Here is a 26,421-nt window from a genome sequence, read left to right as displayed (position 1 = left end):
ATGTCAATTGAGCACTGATCCCATCGATTTCCACAATTTCTAGACCCTCTAAAGACCGGGGGGGCGCCGGAAAAATGCTCGAGTTTCCCATAGACTTACATTGGCCTCGTTGCTCGGGTCGAGCACCCAAGCATTCCAATATGCTCGACCCAAGCAACGAGCACCCGAGCATTCCAATATGCTCGACCCAAGCAACGAGCACCCGAGCATTTCTGTGTTTGCTCATCACTAATGACGACAGATAAATAGGATCCTTTACAAATTTTTTGCCATTCAGTATTTATTGTGTAATACCCAAGCACAGACAAGTCATGGTAATGATGGGTAATGAAATATGATGAACTATTTAGCATCCTGCTGAAAACCGGCTCAGATTCTTATCTTTGCAGTGATTCTTCCAAGCAACCCTGTGAGTAAGAAGAATTAAATGTTAACAAACACCTATATGACCTTTCTACTGACAAAAGAAATACATCCTATTTGATTTAAAGCACCAATCTAGCAATTTTTAAAAATCCCTTTATAAGGGATCAGATATGTAAGTGTGATGCATGTAGCTACATACTCATCAGTAGACTATATTTTACATAATTTTCTGATTCCACATCTCCATAATTGTGAATTTTAATGTAATGTGATACTACATTTCCCCAAGCCCCTGCCTCCTGCTCTCTTTTATGCATAGATAATATTTGTAGGTGCTCTATGGCCTGCTAATGGTCCCTTGGTTAGAGCTGACAAGACCATGGTTCTGTGCACAGTATACAATATATCAATAAATGTATAGTATGTTTTGGGCTATTACTAGGGCTATTACTAGAAACAAAAAATCCTGCTAAATATTGTGTCTCATAGTCAGGAGACAGCTTCCCGTGAGAGAAGAGATCACCGACGCCTCAACCACCCTGAGCACTGAGAGCGCTGTTCTCTCTCCTCCAGCTCCATACTGATCTATCTGGTCAGGGCAGCGTAAGAGAGGATTCTACTGGATTCTGCACAAAGGCTGCATATCCGGAGCAGCTGATGGACCTTTCACTAGTTCCAGGACCTTTCAGGTCATATGATGAATCACATGCTTGGAAGGAACTACATAATATGGTACTATGTGTGCTTATGTTTATAAACGTGCATGTAGCAAAGAAGTGTGCATGTATATAAATGTGTATGTAGCAGAGCTGTGTGTATGTCTATAAGGATTCTTTCACACTTGTGTATAAATAATCAGTCCCATTCTCACCCATGAAATTGAAAATTTTTTCTCACATGTCATCCGTTTGCTGTCTGTGTGCAATCCTTTATTTTGATTCAGCAGCTACTAAAGGGTATTCACATCTCTAAAATCCTATCTCACTAGGTAATAGGTGTAATAATAATAATATTAGCAAATACCTCTGATTAGAAATGTAGTATCGTTTTTCTGATTCACTATGTCTTATTTCCTTATGTTCAAGCATTGCAGTTCATGGGTTTCTCCATGGGTGACTAGAAGCTGCGATCATCCCATATCTTGGGCTACATAGATCAGGGCTTCAGCGCTCATGGCAATCCGGCAATGACAACCTTAGGGGTCTGCTGCAGACCCAGAGTTGTCATGCCAACCCATCGGTGACCCACAGTCATGTGACATGGCAGCCAATGGGCGGGATTTGTGATGCGCTTTTGGCATGCTCACATTAAATGGCGCTGTCAGAGATTGACAGCAGCATTTAACAGGTTAACAGCCAAAGGTGGATCGCAATTCCACCCACAGCTGTTAGGGGCACATGTCAGCTGTTCAAATCAGCCGGGAAAGATGTGGGCTCGGCACCAGAGCCCACATCAAAGGGAGAGACACGACATGGGCAGTACATGTAAGGCGCATGTAGTGAAGTGGTTAATGGGATGATTGGCTTAAAGGGGGAAGATTTAGCAACAAACTAAAGATGATGGCACAGCTCAAAGAGACAAAAAGCCCAAACATCACAATGGACATTAAGTCACTCTATACCTGTATTCATCATGAAGATAGTTTGGAGGCAGTTCACTTTTTTTCTTGAGTCGAGTAATTTGGATAAGACATGGATTAGTAATTGGGGCAGCATATGCACCATCTTATGCTAATCTGTTTCTGGGATTTTGAGTGAGGACTATCTTCCCCAATGATGCACATGTCGCTTCCCAGATCAGATCCTTGGATGGTTTCATTATATTTCCCACTTTCTTTTCATTTGACAGGGCTCTGCCAGTGACTTACAGACCTATATGCCTATGTTAAACCTCAACGACTCCAACATTAGGCTCACATATACTTACCTTCACCAAGACATCTAATTTCTAGATGTCAGGCTGAAGGTGCAAGCTGATGGGTCTATTCACATGGACATATACAGGAAGGAGACCTCAGTAAATGCATGGCTATTTATGTTGGCCTCACATCCCGGGAACTATGCTTCAGAAGACTTGAACATGTGAGGGTTATTATGGCCACCGGTGATGTAGATAATGTGAGCGCTTCAAAGACAATTTCAAGGCATTTTAAGGTATCTCACAATTGTAACCCTAATGACTTAAAAGTTTGGGGTATTGATAGGATACATTTTGGCATAAGGGGAGGAGACCGTAAATGTCTATTAGCCCAAAAAGGTGAATTGCTGTATTAGGCACAATGGGACCAGATGGTTTGAATGAACATTTGAGCTTCATTCTTTTCTATAATTTTGGTTTCCTGGGTTTGATTTTTAATTTGTGTGTCTTTATTATTATATCTTTTTAATAATCTACTGATGATGCTTTACCACTGACGATGTTGATTTCTTTTCCAAACATGAATGACCACAGACAAATAGGATCCTTCCATGCTGATGGATTCCTTAAGATTTTTGGAAAAGAATTCTGGGCTTGTGACCTGCTGGGCTCTTCTTTTAATGTAGTCTCTGATACAAGTGTACATTATGTTTTTTCTGTCTGGTTTTATCTATCACTGTGTGGTATATACACTACCGTTCAAAAGTTTAGGGTCACTTAGAAATTTCCTTATTTTTGAAAGAAAAGCACAGTTTTTTCCAATGAAGCTAAAATTAAATGATTCAGAAATACACTCTATATATTGTTAATGTGGTAAATGACTGTTATAGCTCCAAACGTCTGGTTTGTAATGCAATATCTTCATAGGTGTAGAGGCCCATTTCCAACAACCATTACTCCAGTGTTCTTATGGTACTTTGTGTTTGCTAACTGTAAGAAGGCTAATGAATGGTTAGAATACCCTTGAAAACCCTTGTGTAAGTATGCTAGCACAGCTGAAAACAGTTTGGCTGATTAGAGAAGCTATAAGCCTGACCTTCCTTTGAGCTATTTGAGAATCTGGAGCATTACATTTGTTGGTTCCATTAAACTCTCAAAATGGCCAGAAAAAAAGAACTTTCATGTGAAACTTCGACAGCCTATCCTTTTTCTTAAAAATGAAGGCTATTCCATGCGAGAAATTGGCAAGAAACTGAAGATTTCCTGCAACGTTGTGTACTACTCCCTTCAGAGGAGATCACAAACAGGCTGTAACCAGAGTAGAAATAGCAGTGGGAGGCTCAGCTGCACAACTGAGCAACACAAGACAAGTACATTAGAGTCTGTAGTTTGAAAAATCGACGCCTCACAGGTCCTCAACTGGCAGCTGTAGTGAAACCTCCACCAGGGGGAGCTGGTGAGGGAAGAGAGGTTATACACTAAGAGCAGCAACCCTGAGCAACAGCACAGGTGCCACAGGTAACGAGAGAGAGTTGTCAGACGAACCAAGTCAGAAACTAGCAGGAGCAGACATACCAGAAGGAGCAGCAATACACGTAGTCAAAGTACCAAGCCGAGAGTAAGAAAGCCAGAACAAGAGCACAGAGTCCAAAACGTGAGACGAAATACGTGGTCGGGGTACAAGCCGGGGAGTCAGATGCCAGAGAGGGAACGTAACAGCAGAGACGAATACCAAGAGACGGGGTCAGAAATCAGTCCGGGTCATACACGTGAATATCAGTCAAAGGCAGGAGGATCACCAAGGTACAAGGGTCAGAGGCTCTAAACTGTATACTTGAGCTATCACTAACACTGGTCAGCAGGCTGTGAGACTGAAATAGCCCAGCTAGCTCCAGAATGAGGCTGAGGAGATTAACTCCCGCATGACCAGTGCGGAGTGAAGACAGCAGAAAATAAACTCCGGACTGGACCATGACAGCAGCTTCATTAAATAGTACATGCAAAATGCTAGTGTCAACTTCTACAGTAAAGAGCTGACTCCGGGATGCTGGCCTTCAGGGCAGTGTGGCAAAGAAAAAGCCATATCTGAGACTGGCTAATAAAAGGAAAAGATTATTATGGGCAAAAGAACACAGACATTGGACAGAGGAAGATTGGAAAAAAAGTGTTATGGACAGACAAATCCAAGTGTGAGGTGTTTGGATAACACAGAAGAACATTTGTGAGACGCAGAACAACTGAAAAGATGCTGGAAGAGTGCCTGACGCCATCTGTCAAGCATGGTGGAGGTAATGTGATGGTCTGGGGTTGTTTTGGTGCTGCTAAAGTGGGAGATTTGTACAAGGTAAAAGGGATTTTGAATAAGGAAGGCTATCACTCCATTTTGCAACGCCATGCCATACCCTGTGGACAGCGCTTGATTGGAGCCAATTTCATCCTACAACAGGACAACGACCCAAAGCACACCTCCAAATTATGCAAGTACTATTTAGGGAAGAAGCAGGCAGCTGGTATTCTATCTGTAATGGAGTGGCCAGCCCAGTCAACAGATCTCAACCCCATTGAGCTGTTGTGGGAGCAGCTTGACTGTATGGTACGCAAAAAGTGCCCATCAAGCCAAACCAACTTGTGGGAGGGGCTTCTGGAAGCATGATGTGAAATTTCTCCTGATTACCTCAGTAAATTAACTGCTAGAATGCCAAAGGTCTGCAATACTGGAATTGCTGTAAAGGGAGCATTCTTTGACAAAAGCAAAGTTTGAAGGATAAAATTATTATTTCTTATAAAAATCTTTTTTTCGAACCTTGTCAATGTCTGGACTAGATTTTAAATTCATGTAGCAACTCATTTGATTAATAAACGTATGAGTTTTCATGGAAAACGCAAAATTGTCTGCGTGACCCCAAACTTTTGAACGATAGTGTACATAGTTATAATCATATCTATTTAATTACCGTTTATACTCGTGTATAAGCCGACCTGTATATAAGTCGACCCCCTAATTTTGTCACAAAAAACTGGAAAAACTTATTGACTCGCGTATAAGCCTAGGGTGGAAAATGCCGAAGCTACTGGTAAATTTCAAAAATAAAAATAGATATGAATAATGCTGCACAGTGATGAGTGGCCCCAGATAATGCTGCACAGTGATGAGTGGCCCCTTATAATGCTGCACAGTGATGAGTGGGCCCTTATAATGCTGCACAGTGATGAGTGGCCCCAGATAATGCTGCACAGTGATGAGCGGCCCTTATAATGCTGCACAGTGAGCGGCCCCTTATAATGCTGCACAGTGATGAGTGGCCCCAGGTAATGCTGCACAGTGAGTGGCCCCTTATAATGCTGCACAGTGATGAGTGGCCCCTTATTATGCTGCTGCCGCTGACTCTGCCTCAATTAAAAAAAAATATATACTCACCTCGTCGATGCTGCCGCTGCTCTGCAGTGAATCTTCAGGCAGAGGGCGCCTGCTAACTACGTCATGGCGCCCTATGACCTGAAGGTCACTGCCAGAGGATGCAATACAGCAGAGCGACGCACAGCGGTGGAACGGGGGACAGTTGAATATAGCTCCCCCCGTCATACTCACCTCTCCTGGCATGTTTCTGCAGCCCCCTGTGCTTGTTCCATGTTCGGCGTGCTGTTCTTCCTGCCTTCAGCGGTCAAGTCGTACCGCTTGTTAAAATCATGTATATGCGCATATTCATGATTTTAATGAGCGGCACCACGTGACCGCTGAAGGCAGGAAGAACAGCGTGCCGAACATGGAACAAGCACGGGGGGCTGCAGAAACATGCCAGGAGAGGTGAGTATGATCTCCGACACCCCCCGCTCCCCCTCCCCGGTCGACCCCTGGTATATGTCTCGCATATAAGCTGAGAGAGGGACTTTCAGGCCCAAGAAAATGGGCTGAAAATCTCGGCTTATACGCAAGTATATACGGTAATTGCCTTGTAATGTTTTCATTTCCTGTTCTGTCCAGATGTCACCATATCCCAGAATTCCAAGCGGAGGAAGTTCACCGATCGCCATATTAGGACACCCAAGTGATGGGTGTCTCAATATGGAAACTGCTGGTACCAACCTATTACGTGGTACCACCAGCGGAACACCGTCGCACCGCACCACACACACTCTATACTCCATACGCACGATACTCACACATGCGCAGTTTTAATGTGACGGCCACTATCTGTCTGCACAAAGAAGGCGGTGGTCTGATTTACTGCGCCTGCGTGAATTATGCGCAGGTGCAGTGAATCATTCAGCTGATCCCGGTGGCAGATGAGCGACGAGTCTACAGGCAGAGGAAGCCGGTCACATTAAAGGGGTTTTCCCGCTAACGAAAGTTCAGACTATGAATGTGTACGGAGAATACCACATCTCCTGGGCAGGGGAGGAAGCAAAAGACAATACCGACATTACAGCATGGGATCACAGAGGATTCATTTTGTGAGGTAAAATATTTCACTGACTGTTTTGAAAAAATATTTTAACTCACAAAATGTATGCTCTGCGATCTCCTGCTGTAATGTCGGTATTGTCTTTTGCTTCCTCCCCTGCCCAGGAGATGTATTATAGACAGGTGAAAGAAGAGAGCACAGACCGGAGAAGTCAACACATGGGGAAAGAGAGAGTGGATAGGTGGGTGAGAACATAGGGGGAGAGATTCTCAATACTGCAAAGCCTGCCCCCATCTTGACATTACTGCCCTCCCCATGCGATAGCATCGGGCCTCCATCTAGTATACTCTATATCCATCTAGAGTTATAGCTCTATACCAACTTGTTTTATTCTATATTGATGTGATCTTTGCAATATTAGATTTTTTTATACACATTTTTGCACTTGTCACTTTATTGGCAGTAGTATTATATGTGCTACTGATATTTGCTTATTACACATAATAATTTCACTTATGTATGTTTTTCATTTTATTATTCTCCTTTTCCATTCCTATCATTGGAACTGGACTCAATATGTGTTGTTGTTATGCTGCACACTCTTATCACTTGTATTACATATATCACTTTAGTTTTATGATCATATGGATCATTATTAAGTGATTCGTCTCTATATTATACAACGTATTACATGCAGTTCTATATATCCTGCATTGTTCCCCTTCTCTGTGCCCATGACTACTATGTGGTCTGACTTGTGTGCATGCCTGTGATGCAGTGTGCTTCAGGGCATCGCCGACGCCGCCTGTTGTGTGATGCGGTCAAAGGGGATTTCCCAGTGAGCCGCTGCATCACATGGGCAGTCAGGAAGTGATGTAAGTTCTGGCGCTTGTGACACCAACGCATGCTCCGCAAATCATGCTGGACTACTATACACCTTTAGTGGTACTATATAGGCCTGACACACAATACAGTATGTCACAACCCCCCAAGGAAGCCTACATGAAACGCGTGTTGGGGTTGCTGGTATGGTATATGCCTGCAGCAGAGCTCTGTATCTATAAATGTGCATGAAGTAGAGCTATGTGTATCTATAATTGAATTGTGCATATAAATTTGAATGTGGCAGAGCTTTGTGTCTATGTGTTGATAAATTATTCATGTAGCTGAGCTGTGTATGTGTGACGCACATGCTGAAGAGAAGCACTAGCAATTGATCTATTGCCTCCCTATTCTACCTTAGTGTATTAAAATGAAATAGAATGACCTCTCCAATTTACACCAAAAGGGAAGTTTTAATTAGTATTAAAAATGTTTTCCTATTTTATGCTGTCTAATCATGGATTGCATCTTATGGTAAGGTGCGTCATATTATCTTGAAAAATACGGTAATTCTTCCCCATCTCCTCTGCCCTAACCTGGAGTATATTAGGTATTTTCCTACTATATGTCCTGTCCTTTCTCCAAAACCTGTCTTTGTTTCCATAGCAATCAATCACAGTGCAGCTTTCATTTTTCCAGAGCTGTTTCTGAAATTAAAGTTGACTTCTGATTGGTTGCTGCCGGCAGCATAAACAGTTTCTCTTATTAGACAGTACAGATAAAGGCCCGGTTATATTTACATTATGTTTATAGATAGGAGGCGTCAATTATAACAAATATGGACAAAAATATTCACGGTTTAAATGAGAAATCCCTGGATGGTTAAGTCGCTGATACCCCTGCTCTTGCTCTGCTTTTTCTATTACACATCCTAGCAGCACAGTTAGAGTAGAGCTGCTCCTCCACTGACGGGTGGGCGCACAGTGCCTTGAGTATGGTGCATTCATGCATGCGCTGTCTCACTGCAAAGAAGCAAGTGGCTAAGCCCTCTGACACTCAAGTTATTAGGAAGTGAGATCTAGAGTCCTTTTGACAACTTAATTTATGTCAGGATTTTGTTTTTCAATTTTTCATTGGGATGTAATTTTTATGGGTAGAGTGTGAAAAACAGCAATTCTGCCTCCAAAATGAGTGTGAAAAACAGCAATTCTGCCTCCAAAATGAGTGTGTGAAACAGTAATACTGCCTCCAAAATGAGTGTGAGAAACAGCAATTCTGCCTCCAAAATGAGTGTGAGAAACAGCAATTCTGCCTCCAATATGAGTGTGGAAAAACAGCAATTTTGCCTCCAAAATGAGTGTGTAAAACAGTAATACTGCCTCCAAAATGAGTGTGAGAAACAGCAATACTGCCTCCAAAATGAGTGTGAGAAACAGCAAACCTGCCTCCAAAATGAGTGTGAAAAACAGCAATTCTGCCTCCAAAATGAGTGTGTAAAACAGCAATTCTGCCTCCAAAATGAGTGTGAGAAACAGTAATAATGCCTCCAAAATGAGTGTGAAAAACAGCAATTCTGCCTCCAAAGTGAGTGTGAAAAACAGGAATTCTGCCACCAAAATGAGTGTGAGAAACAGCAATTCTGCCTCCAAAATGAGTGTGAAAAACAGCAATTCTGCCTCCAAAATGAGTGTGAAAAGCAGCAATTCTGCCACCAAAATGAGTGTGAAAAACAGCAATTCTGCCACCAAAATGAGTGTGAAAAACAGCAATTCTGCCGCCAAAAGTTGAACAATTCACAATGAAGCATAAATATTTTTTATTTGATTTTTAGTTATCTTGCTACACTCATTTCATTGAATTGTTTGATAGAGATTCAGGTCTCCTCTAAAGACACAGAGAAACCCTTTAACTTTACATAGAAAATCTCTTAGAATATATAAGAATTTCTTACCAAGCTGAGATGCCATTGGGGTCTCTGACAACTCGTTTAGCACACTCGATGTCATCATAAATGTTATCATTCAACAGACCTAAAAATAGATATATGTAAATTACCATGAAAACTTTTAATTTAATTATGCTGAAATTGGGTTATCAGGGTAAAATGTTTATTAAGCATTAGAGGTGAGTGAATTGATATGATGCAAATTGAATTTATGTCAAATTTTTAGGACTGGGACTTTCCCAGTGAATGTGAACAATTTATGATTCTTTAGCAAAAATCACCTAAAATGGCCAGAGAAAGATCACAGAATCTTGGGCAAGGCCAGAAAGGTTCCCTATAATGCCTTGCAGCTATCACACTACATGGTAAATCAAGGCCAATCAGGAGAAACTATTGTAGCATGTATAAAAGCAAAATCAGGCAATGCAGCAGTACTTTTAGCATGAATTTAGATAGTGAATAGGGATGAGCGAGTAGTCAAATATTCCGTCTCGCTATACTCGTAACAAGTAGGTCCTAATAATCGGGTATTCGTAACGAGTAGCGAGTCCAATGCAAGTCAATGGGAAATGCGAGTAATTTTCTACTGGACACTACAAAGCGGTCTGGGGGCCTGAGGAAAAGGCTGAAATGGGTGCATGATTGTTTAAAAGCAGGCGGTAGAAAGCTGTGTGTTGGTTAACGTAGGAAGAAGCTGTAAAAACCCTGCTGGCATCACTGCATGGCCTCCCATCCCCCGCACACCAACTTACTTTCTGCTTCAAGCCATGCTGTGAAATCTGTTTGTTGCCAGTCCTGTGCTCCGTGCTTCTGCTCTCCATGTTTCCTGACTGTGTGTATAAGGGGGCGGCGCCAGAACGCTCTGGTTCTTATGCAGTCAGTGTGCACCTGTCTAATCTTTCCCTAACCAATCACCTAGAGCCCTTGACTCTTTGGTTCCGCCACACCCACTGAAACATGGCCTGTGCAATGTCTAATCTCAGTTAATCTTGCTGCTGAGGATGCCAGGCCCTGTCCTGTGTATTTCCTCCTTCTCTGGAGGAATACTTCTTGTCTTACTTTGTACCTTGTCTGCCTGCCAGGAGGCTGAATATCCTGGCCCTTGAGTCTTGGTCCCAGTACCTTGTCTGTACTCTGTCCTACCTTAGTCTCCCTTTCTCCTTGTCTGTGGCTTCCTTCCTTGCTGTGTCTTTCCTTGTGTCCTCCCTGTCTGTGCATCTGCACCCTTGCTGCTCTGTCTGTGCATCTGCACCCTTGCCGCTCTGTCTTCTCTGCTACTGCAGAACTTCATGCTGCAGTTTCTCCACAGACCTTGTGGTTCAGCTCTACTCCGCACTCCTGCGGCTCCGCCTACTCTGCACTCCTGCGGCTCCAACTACTCCGCACTCCTGCCTATAACCATTCCTGCATCTCCTGTGTGAACAGGTCCGAATCCTGTTCCAACATACACCACTCCCTCCTGCCTACACCTGCACCTGCTGTGTGAACAGGTCCCTACCTGTCCCTTCTCATACCACACTAGTCTGTCCTGTGTCTCAAGCCGTGCCCGGCTGTCCTGTGTCTCAAGCCGTGCCTGCCTGCCCTGTGTCTCCAAGCCGTGCCCGCTTGCTCTGTGTCTCCAAGCCACGCCTGATTGCCCAGTGTCTCAGCCGGGCCTGTCGTGTCTACCTGCCTGCCTGTCTATAGCTTGTGTCAAGGTGACTTGTCCCCGAGTGGGACCAGCAGCCATTGCCAGACGCCACCCTGGAGTGGCACCCGACAGCTATCTGCCGCACAATCCTGACCTCACCATCAGAGGCTCCAGTGAAGACCAAGGTAGCTGTTGTAGTCACGCCCCTTCCAGGGTAGTCTGGTTTGTGGCACAGTGGGGTCACAAACCCCCCGACTCACGCCATTCAGCCAAGGCGTGAGCGTGACAGAAGCCACCCATCTTCATCACAAGGGCTTCACAATTATAAAGGTTGGACTACTGTCCTTCTTGCTCCACTGCCACTGCACAATGTGCAGGCATAGTGTCTCCAAAAAGTCAGCCCAAGGGACTGTATCATGGTTGATGCAGGAAGGAAGCCTCAAGGGCCAGACAATTATGAAGCTAGGTCTACTAGCACAGTAGTTCCAGTGCCCAATGTGCAGGTATAGACATAGTGCTTTCAAAGGGCTGTATCATGGTTGACACAGGAAGGAGGTCTCGCCACAAGTGCCTACGATGGGAAGTATTAATGAATGGAACATTGTTTCTAGCTTGTTGACCATGAGGTACATGTAGCAGAAGCAGGAGTAGGATACACATGTAAGAAGAAGGAAAGGGTTTTGTATGGGAAGGGTTGGACGTGATCACTAGTAGCATAAAATAACGTTTTGGGTGACTTTAGGTTGGGATGCTTTCATCTGGAGGGCTTAAATACTGTGGCAAAATCCAGTCCTTGTTAAATTTTATCAGAGTCAGCCTGTCTGCATTCTCTGTAGTCAGCTCTGTGCATGTGTCTGTGATGATTGCCCTAGCGGCACTGAAAACATGCTCTGACATCACACTAGCAGCAGGGCAGGCCAGCGCCTTCAAAGCATATAAGGAGAGGTCTGGCCAACTGTGCAGCTTGGACACCCAGTAATTAAATGGAACAGAAGCATCAGGAAGGACGCAGGTATGGTCACTTAGATACTCATTGATCATGTTGTTCAACTTCTGCCTCCTTGACATTGTTACCGGTCCAGCTAGCCCTTGCTGATGAGCCAGTTTATTGAAGATGAAAAGAAGAGGATGAATGACCTCATGGAGATCAACATCCGACACTGCGGAGACACCATCACGTGTTTCTCAACGCAGTGATTCTAGAGCACTGCTCCCATCCCTTAAGGGAAATATGTAAAACATGCAAATAAATAAGCCGCGGAGACACCATCACATGTTTCTCAACGCAGGCAGTGACTAGCCAAGTCTTTCACCGGGAAGGAACAACCACGGGAAGGGCAGTCTCCAATTAAGGAAACCACCTATGCCAAAACATGGTATCCATCCACAGACAGCTGTTTCGGGGTATTGTTCCTTCCTGTCCTTGTTCCGTAGCTTGAGAAAGGTGGCCAACCAGTATAGGTTGCTGTTGAAAATGTGGATCACACGAGGGTCTTGGGACAGACAGACATGAACTGTGCCATGTGTGCCAAGCTGCAAAGAGGCAATGTTCTGTGGCCCCAGAAGGAGGAACAATACCCACCCTCTCCTCACAATGACACTCCTCCTCCACCTCCTCCTCTCCAGCCCATCCATGCTGGACAGATATGAAGCTGGGGTTGGGAGTCCCCTCTGTAGCATCAGGGGTCCCCTCGGTACCACAGAAAAAGAAGTCCTCTCCCTCCTTGTCTTCCTCCTCATCTTCATCACCCAATCTTGCCTCATGATATTGGCTGGGCTGAGTTGGATCACCCAGTGTGAAATCTTGCTCCAAACACATCTGATGGGCACTCAAAGATTCCATGTTTAGATTATGCAGCGAGTATTTCAACGTACATAGCATAGGGTTGGTTATGCTGATAATAGCCTGATCACCACTCACAAGGTTGGTGCAGTACTTAAAGTTATCAAGCACCTCACAAATGTCAGCAATCCACACCCACTCGGCAGTTGTTATGAGTCTTGGCTGAGTCGCCGTCTGACGGGCATGTTTAAGCTGGTATTCAGCAAGTGCCCTCTGCTGCTCACTAATCTTTGCCTACATATGATCTGTTGAGTTCCACCGTGAGGGCAGACCACAAATGAGTCGGTGATTTAGCAAATGAAATTGCTTTTGAAGCGCTGCAAGATGGGTAACAGTGGTAGAGGAATGGCGGAAATAGGTGCAAATACGACACATCTTCTCAAGTCGGTACGGCAAGTCAGGCTGTGTTTTGATAAATTTCTGAAACACTAGGTTCAGCACGTGAGCCATGCATGGCACCTGTACCAGCTTCCGGAGCTTTAAAGCCGCCACCAGGTTATGCCTATTATCGCAGACAACCAGACCGGGTTCGAGTTGCAGTGGGGAGAGCCACTGATCGGTCTGTTGTTTTATTCTTTGCCACAGCTCTACTGCAGTGTGTGGTGTTTTACCTAAGCAGATCAGCTTCAGCAGAGCGTTTTGCCGCTTTGCCAATGCGCTGCTGCACAGCTTCCAACTTTGGAGCGATGTGGAGGGTAATTTAGCATAGGATGAGGTGGAGGAGGAGGAGGAGGAAGAGGGGAGACAGGATGTATATGATGAGGGGGAAACTATGATTGAGGTTGGGCCTGCTATTTGTGGCGTGGGTAGGATATGTGATGTTCCAGTTTGCAACTTTTTCCCACCCTCAACCAGGTTCAGCCAGTGTGCCGTGACATAAATGTTTCATCCCTGTCCACAACTACGTGTCCACGTGTCTGTAGTTGGGTGGAGCTTCCCGGTTAAGGCGTTGGTGAGAGCACACTTGAGATTGTTTAAGACGTGCTGGTGTAATGCGGGGACAGCTCAATTGGAAAAATAGTGCCGGCTGGGAACAGAGTATCGTGGGGCAGCCACAGCCAAGAGATCACAGAAAGACTGTATCCCCACAAGCCTAAACGGCAACATCTCCACGGCTAGCGACTTGGCAATGTGCACATTCAGTATTTGTGCTTGTGGGTGCGTGGGTTGGTATTTACGCTTCCTTTCATAGATCTGGGGCACAGACAACTGGATGCTTGGCTGGGACAAACAAGTGAATGGGATTGTTGTGTCCTGTGTCTCTGCAACCTCAGCTTGTGAGCAGGTATGGGAACCTGCTTCCTGTCCAGCAGATTGGGAAGGACGGATCACAGGCGACATGGCAGTGGTCAGACACTTATATGGTACCCTGTTGTTCCACCCACCGACTAGGGTGCTTGACTGCCATGTGTTTCCGCATACTGGTGGTGCTCTGGTTGCCTTTTCCCTGGCCTCTGCTCAGCTTCGTATGGCAGATCCTACATATGACAATGTTTGGTTCAGAAGGACTATCCGAAAAAAATTTCCAGACAGAGGATGAACGCCCCCTTGACTTGACTTGGGGCACAGAGGGATTGCTCTTGGCAACAGTCTTGGCACACTTCGCACACTGCTCAAACCAGTAGCCCTTGGTGCCTTTGTTGGTGCTACATATTAACCTTCTTCCTTTGTGCTGCTGTGCTGGCTATGCGTACCAACAGGTCAGATCAGTGGACTCATCATCGACCACCTTGTCGTCCATGTCATCCTCCTTCCATGTTGATATTGTCGGCTGGCCAGATGGCAACAGTGTCTCATCATCATCTGCCTCCACCTCATGAGCCGATATATCACGTGGCTGAAAGTGGCTTTCTTCTGGCCATGGGTTTTCAAATATTTGACCATGAACAGATGATACCGCCTGACGTTCCTCTTCAATGTTGCATGTTGAGAGGCCAGAGGCAACTAAAGGATCATATATACCAAACAGATCATTGGAGTGGCCAAGCTTGGGGTCAAATGTTTCCTGTGACTGCTGAGGGGGAGGAAGTAGGAACAGGTTGAGGATTGGTTGACCCAGCGTTCTGTGTATCCACAGTAGACTGTGTGGTCATGGAAGATTGGGTGCTGCTAGAAAATTTCGTTGAGCCCTTATCTGCCATCCAAGACAGTATCTGCTCTTGCTTTTCTGGTTTTCATACACATTTACATTCCACTTCCAGACCTGGAGTTTTCACCAGGAGCATAAATGCATCAACCTTCTTCTGTCTCCCAGACTCAGTGCCATGTTGGGCACCAATGAAAGCCCCATGCTCACGTCCATATCCTTGTCTCCATCCCTTCACAACAGGTTTTTTGGGAATTGGGGGTTTATGTGACATATATGCAGATGTTTATATGCAGATATTGGGGAACAAGGAGCAGTTCGTGCTTTGTGGAATGTAGCACTACAGCCTAGTACTGCTTTGTGTTTTACAAACAGCACCGCAAGAGCAAATAAATTGGCCAGAGATTAAAGCCGAAGATTTAGCTCGACAGTCACCACAGAATCCAGCAGTGCTGGCTGCGTCTCAGTTGTGCAGTACTGTGTGTGCTATTCGGTGTGCTAACAGCACCGCAAGGGCAAAAAAATAGGCCTGCAGGGGTAAATGTGACCCCAAAAATAGATGGGAAAACTGTCACTACTCCCCGACCTTATACAGTACTTTCAGCTCTCAGAAGAGATGAGATATTGAGGTACTACGTATGTATTTTAACGCTCCTGCCTGTCTCCCTGCACTACAGTCACCTACTACTAAAATACTCCAGGTAGCTCTCACAAGAGCTTTTGTGTTTTTGACATGATTTATGGATGATTTACAAAAGCGCAACTCTGCCTAGCAGCTGTTCACACTTTCCCTATGCTAGCACTAGCTGTGTTCTGGATGCAATGTGCAGAAAATGGCAGCTGCAGGGCTTATATAGAGCCTATGAGTCATTGGCTGTGACTGATTTATGACGCTGCGTGGCCAGCCAATCTTAGTAATGTCACAAGCAAGATGGCTGCGGCATTACTGTGATGGGCTAACATGTTAGGCGGGAGATCCGAATATTGTGAGGCGAGTAGTGAAATACTCGCTATGTTCCTAGTACCTCATTACTCACCGAGTACCAAATACTTGTGAATATACTCGCTCATCCCTAATAGTGAGAGGATATCACAGCTTCATGCATAGCTATATGGATAGGGAGGAAAAAAAAAAAAAATACTCCTAGTACCTCATTACTCGCCGAGTACCAAATACTTGTGAATATACTCGCTCATCCCTAATAGTGAGAGGACATCACAGCTTCATGCATAGCGATATGGATATGGAGGAAAAAAAACCAAAATACTGAAGAAACTACATATGTGAAAACACAGCACTGAAGAAGATTGGTATGCATAAAATAAGTACAGGGAGGGCCATTTATATGGATACACCTAAATAAAATGGGAATGGTTGGTGATATCAGCTTCCTGTTTGTGGCACATTAGTATATGGGAGGGGTGAAACTTTTCAAGATGGGAAGTGACCATGGTGGCCATTTTGAAGTTGGCCATTTTGGATCCAACTTTATTTTTTCCAATAGGAAGAAAGTCATGTGCCACATCAAACTTATTGAGAATTTCACAAAAAAATTAATGGTGTGCTTGGTTTTAACATAACTTCCCTTAGACTAGCATTTCTTCTGCGGTGTTGCTATCAGTGTGTCAAGAGTGGGAAAAGAGGGTTGCATTGACAATCCAGCACAATGGGCAGCACTTTGAACAAATTTTAAAAGTGGTCATAAACTTGTAAATAACTCATGAAAGAATAAAGTTATGTTAAAACAAAGCACACCATTGTTTTTCTTGTGAAATTCTCGATAGATTTGATGTGGCACATGACCCTCTTCCCATTGGAAAAAATTAAGTTGGATCCAAAATGGTCAACTTCAAAATGGCCGCCATGGTCACCACCCATCTTGAAAAGTTTCCCCCCTCCCATATACTAATGTGCTACAAACAGGAAGTTGATATCACCAACCATTCCCATTTTATTCAGGTGTATCCATATAAATTGCCCACCCTGTATATATCTGCAATATGGGAGAAAACCCACACAAACATGAGGATAACATATAAACTGTTTGAAAATGTTTTCCTAGGTGGGATTTGAACATAGGATCCCAGCACTGCAAGTCTGAGCCACCATGACTATACTTACTTTGGCAACTGATGTTACAAGCATTTACTGCTCCTGCAGTTCTTCCATCATTGCACCATTTGCTGTTGATCTGAAATATTCCATAGTCACGGCTTGGACCGTTGTTGTTTACAGCAGCTGTGTTATAGTTACTCTCATAGAAGGCAAGGCATGTCCCTGTGAAGGAATACAATAATATTTCAGCATACTCATACCGTCATCCAATCTCTAATAATTTTGTGGGTTGCACATTTTATTTGAGCATAGACAGCAAAACAGATATGATGAGCAAGGATTTTCTTGGATTTTAAACTCAGGAGGATCATCCAATCACACGTTGTTCTGGCAAGTCCTTAATTTGCATATGTAAATAGTTGGGTTAAGGCTAGGTTCACATTGCGTTAATGCAGTCCATTCAACGCATAGCACTGACGGACTGCATTAACACTGCTGTCATATTGTGATCACGTCTAGCACAGCTTCCGAGGGTCCGTCACAGAATGACGGTACATCACGAACACATGCCGATTATGTCATATGTTGGTGATGCGCTCGTCTATTGCAGTCTATGGGTGCGCAAACGCATCCGTTACATAGCGTTAATGCCGTTATGTAATGGATGTGTTAAACGCTGCCCACAAACGCAATGTGAACCCAGACTAACCCAGCTAGAAACAGTTCAGGCATGTGTGCATCCCTCTGCTGGTGGTGAGCTTATGGGTTGTCCACTTTTGGACAAGCCATTATTAATAGCTCAAGGAGGTGAAAAAAAGAAGTAAAAGATAAAGCTTGCTCCCTATTTGATCTGTGCCGCTTTTTGTAATAAATGGTGTGTCACCCCACCTGTCCCATTAGGATCAACATCCAATGTTTTTCACAGTCATCTGACTTTGTCATCAGGATATTTCCAGAGTTCAGTGTGGTTAGAACCTGATGAAGAAGTCGGATGACTTGGAAACTCATTGATAATAAAACCTCATCAGGTTTCATTGTGTCTTGTGGAATTTTACTTTAGATCTTCTTCAGCCACGCAGTGGAACCACATATTATCAGTACTTCTTTTCGCTTACCCGTGGATCTGCAGCAGCTGATTTATCCGTGCTCTTTAATTTGTTGATTGACACATAACTGTGCTAACTAGTTTCACACTAGCGTTTTTTTGCGCTGCGCCTCATGCGCATACCAAACGCATGCAAAAAATGCATCATGCGTTTTGCATGCATTTGCTGTTTTTTTGTGCATGCGATTTAACCAGTTTGTCACCATGTTAACTCAAAAAATGCATGCGATTTTAAACGCATGCATGCGCATATCCTAGCGCATGCGTGCATTCCCATAGACTGTAATGCTGTTTTTTTGCGCATTCTGTGCGCTAACGTGCGCATGCATTTTTTTGAAACAGGTCGGATGGACCAAAAATGCAACAGGTTGCGTCCGCTGCACCTAGGCGCACACTACAAAAAACTGCATGCACACGAAAACGCATACGAACGCGTGCATGCGCTAGACCATGCGCACCCATGTTAAATATAGGGGAGCAATGCGCATGCGCACGATAGCGCACGAGGTGCAGTGCTAAAAAACGCAAGTGTGAAACTAGCCTAAGTGATCAGTTTCCCTGTTACACTTCCTCTTTTATCGAATAAGACCCAATTGCGCTTCTTTTGTTCTCCAGTTATCCCATGCACTAATGCTCCATGGCAGCGAGACCAAAGCGCTGTGAACCTCCTACAACCTGCCATTATACTCTGCATCACTTCTAATTACATGACCTCTGCAATGTAACAACAACATCATGACCTGGCACTCTCCCTAATCAGGACAGACTCCCAGGATGCTGGGATGTGGTTGGAAGTTCACAATGCTCTCGTCTGGCTGCCGTGGAGTACAGACATGGACGCTGGACCAGGGTCCTTTAACTCTTTTTGCTAAACTCTAGCACATGACTTACATATTTAAAGCATCAAATGTGTCTCCAGGTTGTACTGGAGGTCTACCGTAGTTGACAGCCACCCAGATTTTTCATAAACTAGCCTAGCAATTTGGTCTGAAACAGAATAAGGGCTTCTGTAGACCCAAATCAAACAAGCGGAGGTAGCAGAACAGTAGCTATGGCGGGAAAGGGTGAGGGACTTAAATGTCCTCTTTTGCCAACAGCAATAGTGGTAAGTGAGCTTTAGGCTGAGTTCACAAGTGGCGTTTTTTTCGCGTTTCCGCGGCAGTTTTAACCGCGCGATTTTGCCGCGAAAACACGAAAAATAAGCATCCCATGCATTCCTATGGGATTCCGCAATGCTGTACTAATGCTGCGGTTTTTACAGCGGCGGAATCGCTTCGCGGTAAAAACCGCAGCATGCTCATTAATTTGCGGAATCGCGGCGATCCCGCACCCATAGGAATGCATTGTTCCGCTTATTTCCCGCATGTGGCTGTGCACACCATGCGGAAAGTAAGCAGAACAATTGCGGATGGTACCCACGGTCCGGAGGAGAGGAGACTGTCCTCCAGGCTTTGGGTACCATATCCCTGTAAAAAATAGAATTTAAAATAAAAAATATTGTTATTCTTACCCTCCGACATCCCGCGCAGCCTTCCCGCCTCTCTCCACGCTCCCGTTCCCAGTAGTCCTTTGCGAAAATGCCCGTGATGGCGTCCGATCTCGCGGGATCGCGAAGTCTCGCGGTAATTCGCGCAACGTCATCGCGAATTACCGCGAGATGTCGCGTTCCCGCGAGAACTGACGTCATTGCGGGCATTTTCACAAAGGACTACTGGGAACGCCTGCGCGGGACGTCGGAAGGTAAGAATAACGCATTTTTTTATTTTTTTTTTACATTCTATCTTTTACTATTGATGCCGCATAGGCAGCCTCAGTAGTAAAAAGTTGGTCACACTCGTCAAACACTATGTTTGACGAGTGTGACCAACCTGTCAGTCAGTTCTCCAAGCGATGCTACAGATCGCTTGGAGAACGCTAGCATTTTGCAAGCTAAATATGCTTGCAAAATGCTAGTTTTTCCGCGGGAAAATCGCGGGAATTTAAAATGCGATTTTCCCGCGGACTGGAATTCCGGAATTCTCGCGGTAATTTCCGCGAGAGTTCCGGTACGTGTGCACTTAGCCTTACAGCCAGGTAACGGCACTTTTTGTCCTCCCATTTCACAGGTGCATGTAAAAATGGTAATGTTGGGTTTCTGTAGCTGTAGGAATCTACCAGGACCTTTTGCTCCTGTTGGGGTTTTCTTGCCTTTATTCAATGAAGGTGGAAACTGTAGTTTAATTTAAAGCAATACAAAATCTGTGCCTACCATGTGCCAGTGATAATACTGATTTCAGTCAATTAATATGTCAGAGGCACCCTAGATCTCCCATTAGGTACCATGGATGCAACTTCTTCATGTGCACCTCTAGATATGTCCCTGCGCAGATGGTCATACATTGGCATTGCATCTGCATATTGTTACATCTGCTTGCAGAGGGTGCAGCTTACAGAACCAATACTAGACTTCAAGTGTCTCTAAAGAAATGTTAGGTTAGTACAAGTGATAGATGATACTTCACATTGCAGTATTCTGTTCAGGTTATTTTATACATACAGTTTGCAGCGCTGTAGCCACGATATCCAGCCAGACCAGATTGCTTTAAAAGTCTGTATAACTCGCAACGGGAATAGACTTTTGCTTCCGAGCTGAGATACATGCACAGAAGGAGACCGAGGCAGAGAAAGACCTTCATATTTGCTTAGCAAGTTGTCAAGGATCTGGTAAAATATTAAAGAGTAGAAAAAAAATGATTGAATTTTTATACACTAATTACTGCCAGACTATAAGGCTTCTATGCATCTATATTCAGAACAGAAGCCTTACTTTTCAGCTTTACTGCATTTTCCTAGGATCATTACATAAAGGAGCAATGGTGTAATTTGCAGAAAAGGATTTCCAGTTTGTCAAGGAGTGCTTCCGGCTGATTCATTAGTTACTCCGAATATTTAAAGGAATATCTAGTTTATTATTAGACATAAAAACACAACGCGTTTCGGCTGTACATAAAATTAGCCTTCATCAGGTAAAATCATATATATCTTTAAAAGACACATTTATATAGGGAAAAAAAAAGTTCCACCCTTCAATCAATTATCATCGATTGAAAACACATGCACACCTCTCCAAACTGTTGGGAGGCTAGTTGTAGGTGGAATCTATATTGCTTGGAATCTAATAAAAAAAAAAACATTTTCTATGTGTTTTTTTTTTTACCTTTTTTTTTTTTTTTTCTCTTTTCCCCTTTCTCCCTTTTAGCATCCATATTAAAGAAATATATATCTTTTGACTCATCAGATATATATATAAATTCTTTAATATGGATGCTAAATGATAAATAACCTTATTAATTTTATTAATTTTAAACATGGAAGAAGTATATGTATAATGAGAAGAGAAGGGAGAAAAGAAAAGAAAAAGGAGAAGGAAAGGGAAGGAAGAGGGAGGAAAAGGGAGAAAGGGGAAAAGAGAAAAAAGAAAAAAAAAACACATAGAAAATGTTTGTTTTTTTTCTTTTAATAGATTCCAAGCAATATAGATTCCACCAACAACTAGCCTCCCAACAGTTTGGAGAGGTGTGCTTGTGTTTTCAATCGATGATAATTGATTGAAGGGTGGAACCTTTTTTTTTTCCTATATAAATGTGTCTTTTAAAGATATATATGATTTTACCTAATGAAGGCTAATTTTATGTATAGCCGAAACGCGTTGTGTTTTTATGTCTAATAATAAACTGGATATTCCTTTAAATATTCAGAGTAATTAATGAATCAGCCGGAAGCGCTCCTTGACAAACTGGAAATCCTTTTCTGCATTCTCTGATGAATCTCCTACAAGGTAGTTCGTTCCACCTGTTTTGAGCTGCAGGCCAGCAGATCCAGACGATTACTCCAGTACCCGTTACACAGGGTTATATGCTGAGCAACAAGACACCAAAAAGGTTAGAAGAATTTTTTATTTCTTTCTGACATAATTAAAACTCTGCACTTAGTTCTGCACCTCCCTTCTGTCATGGTTTGAACAGCGTTCTTGCCCTGCACTCACAGGGTTAAGTGTTCGTGGCCTCTTTCTGGATCTGGGAGGGGTATTTATACTCACTCTTTACCAGGGTTCTCTCTCAGCTATACTGTTGTTCTGGTGTGTCTGACCCTGGTGTGCGTGTATTCTGAGATGCTTGTTTGCTTCCCTTGTATGACCCAGCTTGTTCCCTCACCCTGTTCTCTGTCTCTCGTTTTGGTACTATTGTCTTCTCCGGTTCTGACCTCCTGGCTTGGCTATCGTTACTCCGTTACAGTTTGTCCCTATTGTACCGTCTATTGCCCGCTCTGGTTTTCTTACCTATTGCTACGTCCTGACTACCCTTTCTGTCTAAACCCTCTGGTACTGTATTGCTATCTTGTGCTTTGACTCTGGCTTCATCTGGTTTCTGTCTCTATCTAGGCCCCTTGGTAACATTGTCCTGTAGTTACCTTTCTAGGAGTTTCCCTTCAGCTCCTAGATCTGTGGAGCTTAGGCCACGCCCCCAGCAATCATGTGCTTCAGGTCCTGATACTCTGAAGCACGCATCGTCACCGCTGCTGCCCTGCTCCACAGGTATCTTTGTGCACTGTCTTTGTACTCAGGACACCCGCACTGGCTCAGTGAGCAAGTGCAGTGCAGGGTTCCTGACATTATAGCTGACCATTTCAGTTTTTTTTTTTTTTTTCTCTCTCTGAAGGGGAAAAAAAAAAAAAAAAAGTGTTATCCTCATGGATCCCATACAAGTTTTGGCTGATCAGGTCAAGCACCTGACCCAAATGTTCCACAAACTTAATGTGGAACAGCGCACGATGGCCCAGACCCAGCAACAGTTGGTGGATACTGTGCAGGGGGCTGTCGCTGCAGGGGCTCCTAGTGCTGGGGATAGAGATGTGTCATTGGCATTCCTGAATCTCCGGTCAAATTGCCAGACCTTTTCTCAGGGGATAAAAAGGAGTTCAGGTCTTTCAGAGAAGGATGCAAGCTTTTTTTTTTCTCTGAGGCCCAGCTCCTCTCGGGGATGAGTTCCAGAGGGTGGGGGTTGTCATTTCCCTACTTCGAGGGGCTCCACAGGCATGGGCTTTTTCTTTCTCTTCCTCTGCTCCTGAACGTATGTCTGTGAATTTGTTCTTTGAGGCTCTGGGGCACATTTATGATGAGCCTGATAGAGTGCATCTGGCAGAGGATATGGTGATGAGTGTGACACAGGGGAGGAACTCTGCTGAATGGTTCTGCTCTGAGTTCAGACGCTGGGCAGCGGAGGTCTCCTGGGATGATGCTACCCTCCGGGGTTTGTTCTGTAGAGGCCTGTCCGAACGTTTGAAAGATGCCTTAGCCCTTCATCCTCCACCGGATTCTTTAGAGGACGCTATGATCCAGGCTGTCCGCATGGACCGTAGGCTGCGGGCAAGAGGGGTCATGCTGCAGGAGACCCCTTTATTCTCCAATCTGAGAGACTCTGCATCTAGTCCTGAGCCCATGGAGGTTGGTGCCACGTCATTGGAGGAAAAAGAGAGGAGACACCGAAGAAACAACCAATTGTGCTTTTACTGTGGATCCGCTGGACATTGGAGAAGGAACTGTCCTTCTTGCCCTTCTTCAGTGAAGCCGTCAGGAAAACGACTGAGTCTGGGTAACAATCGAGGAGGTTGCCCAGACTCCCAGGTACCCTTTTTCTCACTTGCTAAAATTCTGCTTCCAGTGGAACTGGAACTTACAGGCGGTCCAGTTAGGACTACCGCCTTTGTTGACTGTGGTTCTTCTATTAATCTGATCGATGCCAAAGTTGTGACTTTTCATAAGATAGGGACAGTCAGGTTAAAAAATCCTGTTAAAATCGTGGCAATTGATTCTTCTCCTCTCACCCGGGAGGGAATTTGTTTCATGACTGATACCTTTTCTCTGAAAGTGGGTTCCACTCACGTGGAAAAATTAAGATGTTTTGTTATAAATAATCTGCCGGCTGGACTGGTACTGGGTATGCCTTGGCTTCAACGTCACAATCCTACTATTGACTGGGTCACAGGGGAGATCAATAAGTGGGGTTGTATGGCTAACGGTCTATGTTGTAACTTGACAACCCTTGTCACCCCAGTAAAATCTGTGTCAGTGTCGTCTGTCGATCTGGAAGGTATTCCGGAGTACCTGAAAGATTTTGAAGATGTATTTTCTGAAAGTGAGGCTGAGGCGCTACCACCACATAGACCCTTTGATTGTGCCATTAATCTAGTCCCTGGAGCCAAGTTACCCAAGGCTCGCCTGTTCAATTTGTCCGGGCCCGAACGTCTAGCCATGAAGGAGTACATTACTGAGATTCTCCGCAAAGGGCATATTAGGCCTTCTGTTTCACCTGTGGCAGCAGGTTTTTTTTTTGTTAAGAAAAAAGATGGTGGTTTGCGGCCGTGCCTCGACTTTCGGGAATTAAACAAAATTACTGTGAAAAATACATACCCTCTCCCCCTAATTCCTGATCTATGTAACCAACTCACCGGGGCCAAGTGGTTCTCTAAACTGGATTTACGTGGGGCATATAACCTTATAAGAGTCCGTGAAGGGGACGAATGGAAAACAGCATTCCTGACAACTGAAGGGCTGTTCGAAAACTTGGTTATGCCCTTTGGTCTCACCAACGCTCCTGCTGTTTTTCAGAATTGTATTAATGTAATTTTTTCTGATTTAATTGGTCGTTTTGTGGTTATCTATTTGGATGACATTCTGGTGTACTCGGTGGACAGTCAATCTCACTTGCACCATTTGCGGATGGTTCTCATGAGACTGAGGGAGAATCATTTGTATGCCAAGTTGGAAAAATGCTCATTTTTCATGCAAGAAGTATCCTTTCTGGGGTTGATTGTGTCAGGGGAGGGGTTCCGCATGGATCCTAAGAAAGTCCAGGCTGTTACGGAGTGGGTGCCGCCTCATGACTTGAAAGGGTTGCAGCGATTTTTGGGCTTTGCCAACTTTTATAGGAAATTTATTAAGGGCTTCTCACAGGTGGTAAAGCCTCTAACGGACCTCACTCTCAAGGGAGCTGATGTAAAAAATTGGTCTGTAGCTGCAAAAAACTCTTTCATGACATTAAAAAAGTGCTTTTCTTCAGCCCCTGTATTGGCACAACCCGACCCGTCAAGACATTTTGTCGTGGAGGTTGATGCCTCGGAAGTAGGGGTGGGGGCAGTTTTGTCTCAGGGCCCTCCTACCCTTACTAATCTGAGGCCTTGCGCCTTCTTCTCTAAAAAATTTTCCTCTGCCGAGAGAAATTACGATGTCGGCAATAGAGAGTTGTTGGCGGTAAAGTTGGCTTTTGAAGAATGGAGGCATTTCCTGGAGGGGGCTGTTCATCCCATTACAGTCATCACCGATCACAAAAATTTGGCCTATATCGAGTCTGCCAAGAGATTGACCCCCAGACAGGCTCGGTGGGTGCTTTTTTTTTCTCGATTTCAGTTTACCATCACATTCTGCCCGGGATCTAAAAACATCAAGGCTGATGCCTTATCACGAAGCTTTGATTCAGTGTCCCCTCCAGAACCTCCCTCCTCCATTCTTCAGCCAGGAGTATTGGTGGCCGAAATCTCATCTGAGTTACAGAGAGGGATTTTGGAGGCCCAGGCTCGGGCTCCTGGTGGTAAACCCCCAGGTAAATTGTTTGTACCGGAACGTTTCCGTCTCGGACTTATGCAGGAATTTCACGATTCTGTGTTGAGTGCTCATCCTTGGATTGCAGCTACCCGGGGGGGCAATTGCGAGGGATTTCTGGTGGCCCTCTATGGTAACAGATATTAAAAAGTTTGTGACTGCATGTGGGGTGTGTACTCGTTCTAAAAGTTCTCAGGTCCGGCCGGCCCAGGAATTGGTGCCTTTGCCAATTCCGGATAGACCATGGACACATTTGTCCATGGATTTTATCACAAATCTTCCTCCTTCCAGGGGCAACTCGGTGATATGGGTGGTGGTGGATAGGTTTTCAAAACAAGCTCACTTTGTACCTCTCCCCGCGTTACCATCTGCTGAAACCCTGGCCCGCTTATTTATGCAGCATATAATTAGGTTGCATGGAGTGCCTATGAATGTGGTGTCAGACAGAGGGGTACAGTTTGTAGCCAGGTTCTGGAGGGCCTTTTGCAAAAAGCTGGGGATTTCATTGTCCTTCTCCTCTGCCTACCACCCAGAGTCTAATGGACAGACGGAGCGCACGAACCAATCGTTGGAGCAGATTCTGAGATGCTTGGCCTCTTCCAGGCAGGAGGACTGGTGTGAGGTATTGCCCATGGCAGAGTTTGCATTCAACGGTCGTGTGAGTCAATCTAC

At 44.5% G+C, this 26,421-nt stretch overlaps 1 protein-coding gene across 2 annotated transcripts in view; it reads right to left on the bottom strand.

Annotated features, from left to right (window-relative positions):
- Positions 1 to 251: 251 nt before the first annotated feature.
- Positions 252 to 26,421, bottom strand: part of LOC141060814 (lysozyme C-1-like) — a 120,519-nt gene continuing 94,349 nt past the window's right edge. For both annotated transcript variants that reach the window (XM_073557192.1, XM_073557191.1), the window contains 4 exons: positions 20,650 to 20,813; positions 17,075 to 17,230; positions 9,400 to 9,478; positions 252 to 407 (listed from right to left, as the gene is read on the bottom strand). In XM_073557192.1, coding sequence (XP_073413293.1) covers positions 347 to 407; positions 9,400 to 9,478; positions 17,075 to 17,230; positions 20,650 to 20,788 — 435 coding nt within the window. In that variant the 5' untranslated portion in view covers positions 20,789 to 20,813 and the 3' untranslated portion in view covers positions 252 to 346. The remainder of the gene's footprint in view (positions 408 to 9,399; positions 9,479 to 17,074; positions 17,231 to 20,649; positions 20,814 to 26,421) is intronic.

The sequence above is a fragment of the Dendrobates tinctorius genome, unplaced genomic scaffold (genome assembly GCF_039654945.1).
Source record: "Dendrobates tinctorius isolate UK_male_01 unplaced genomic scaffold, ASM3965494v1 ptg000245l, whole genome shotgun sequence".
NCBI lineage: Eukaryota > Metazoa > Chordata > Amphibia > Anura > Dendrobatidae > Dendrobates > Dendrobates tinctorius.
Note: the sequence above shows the minus strand (reverse complement) of the source record. Positions and strands in the feature narration are given on the sequence as shown.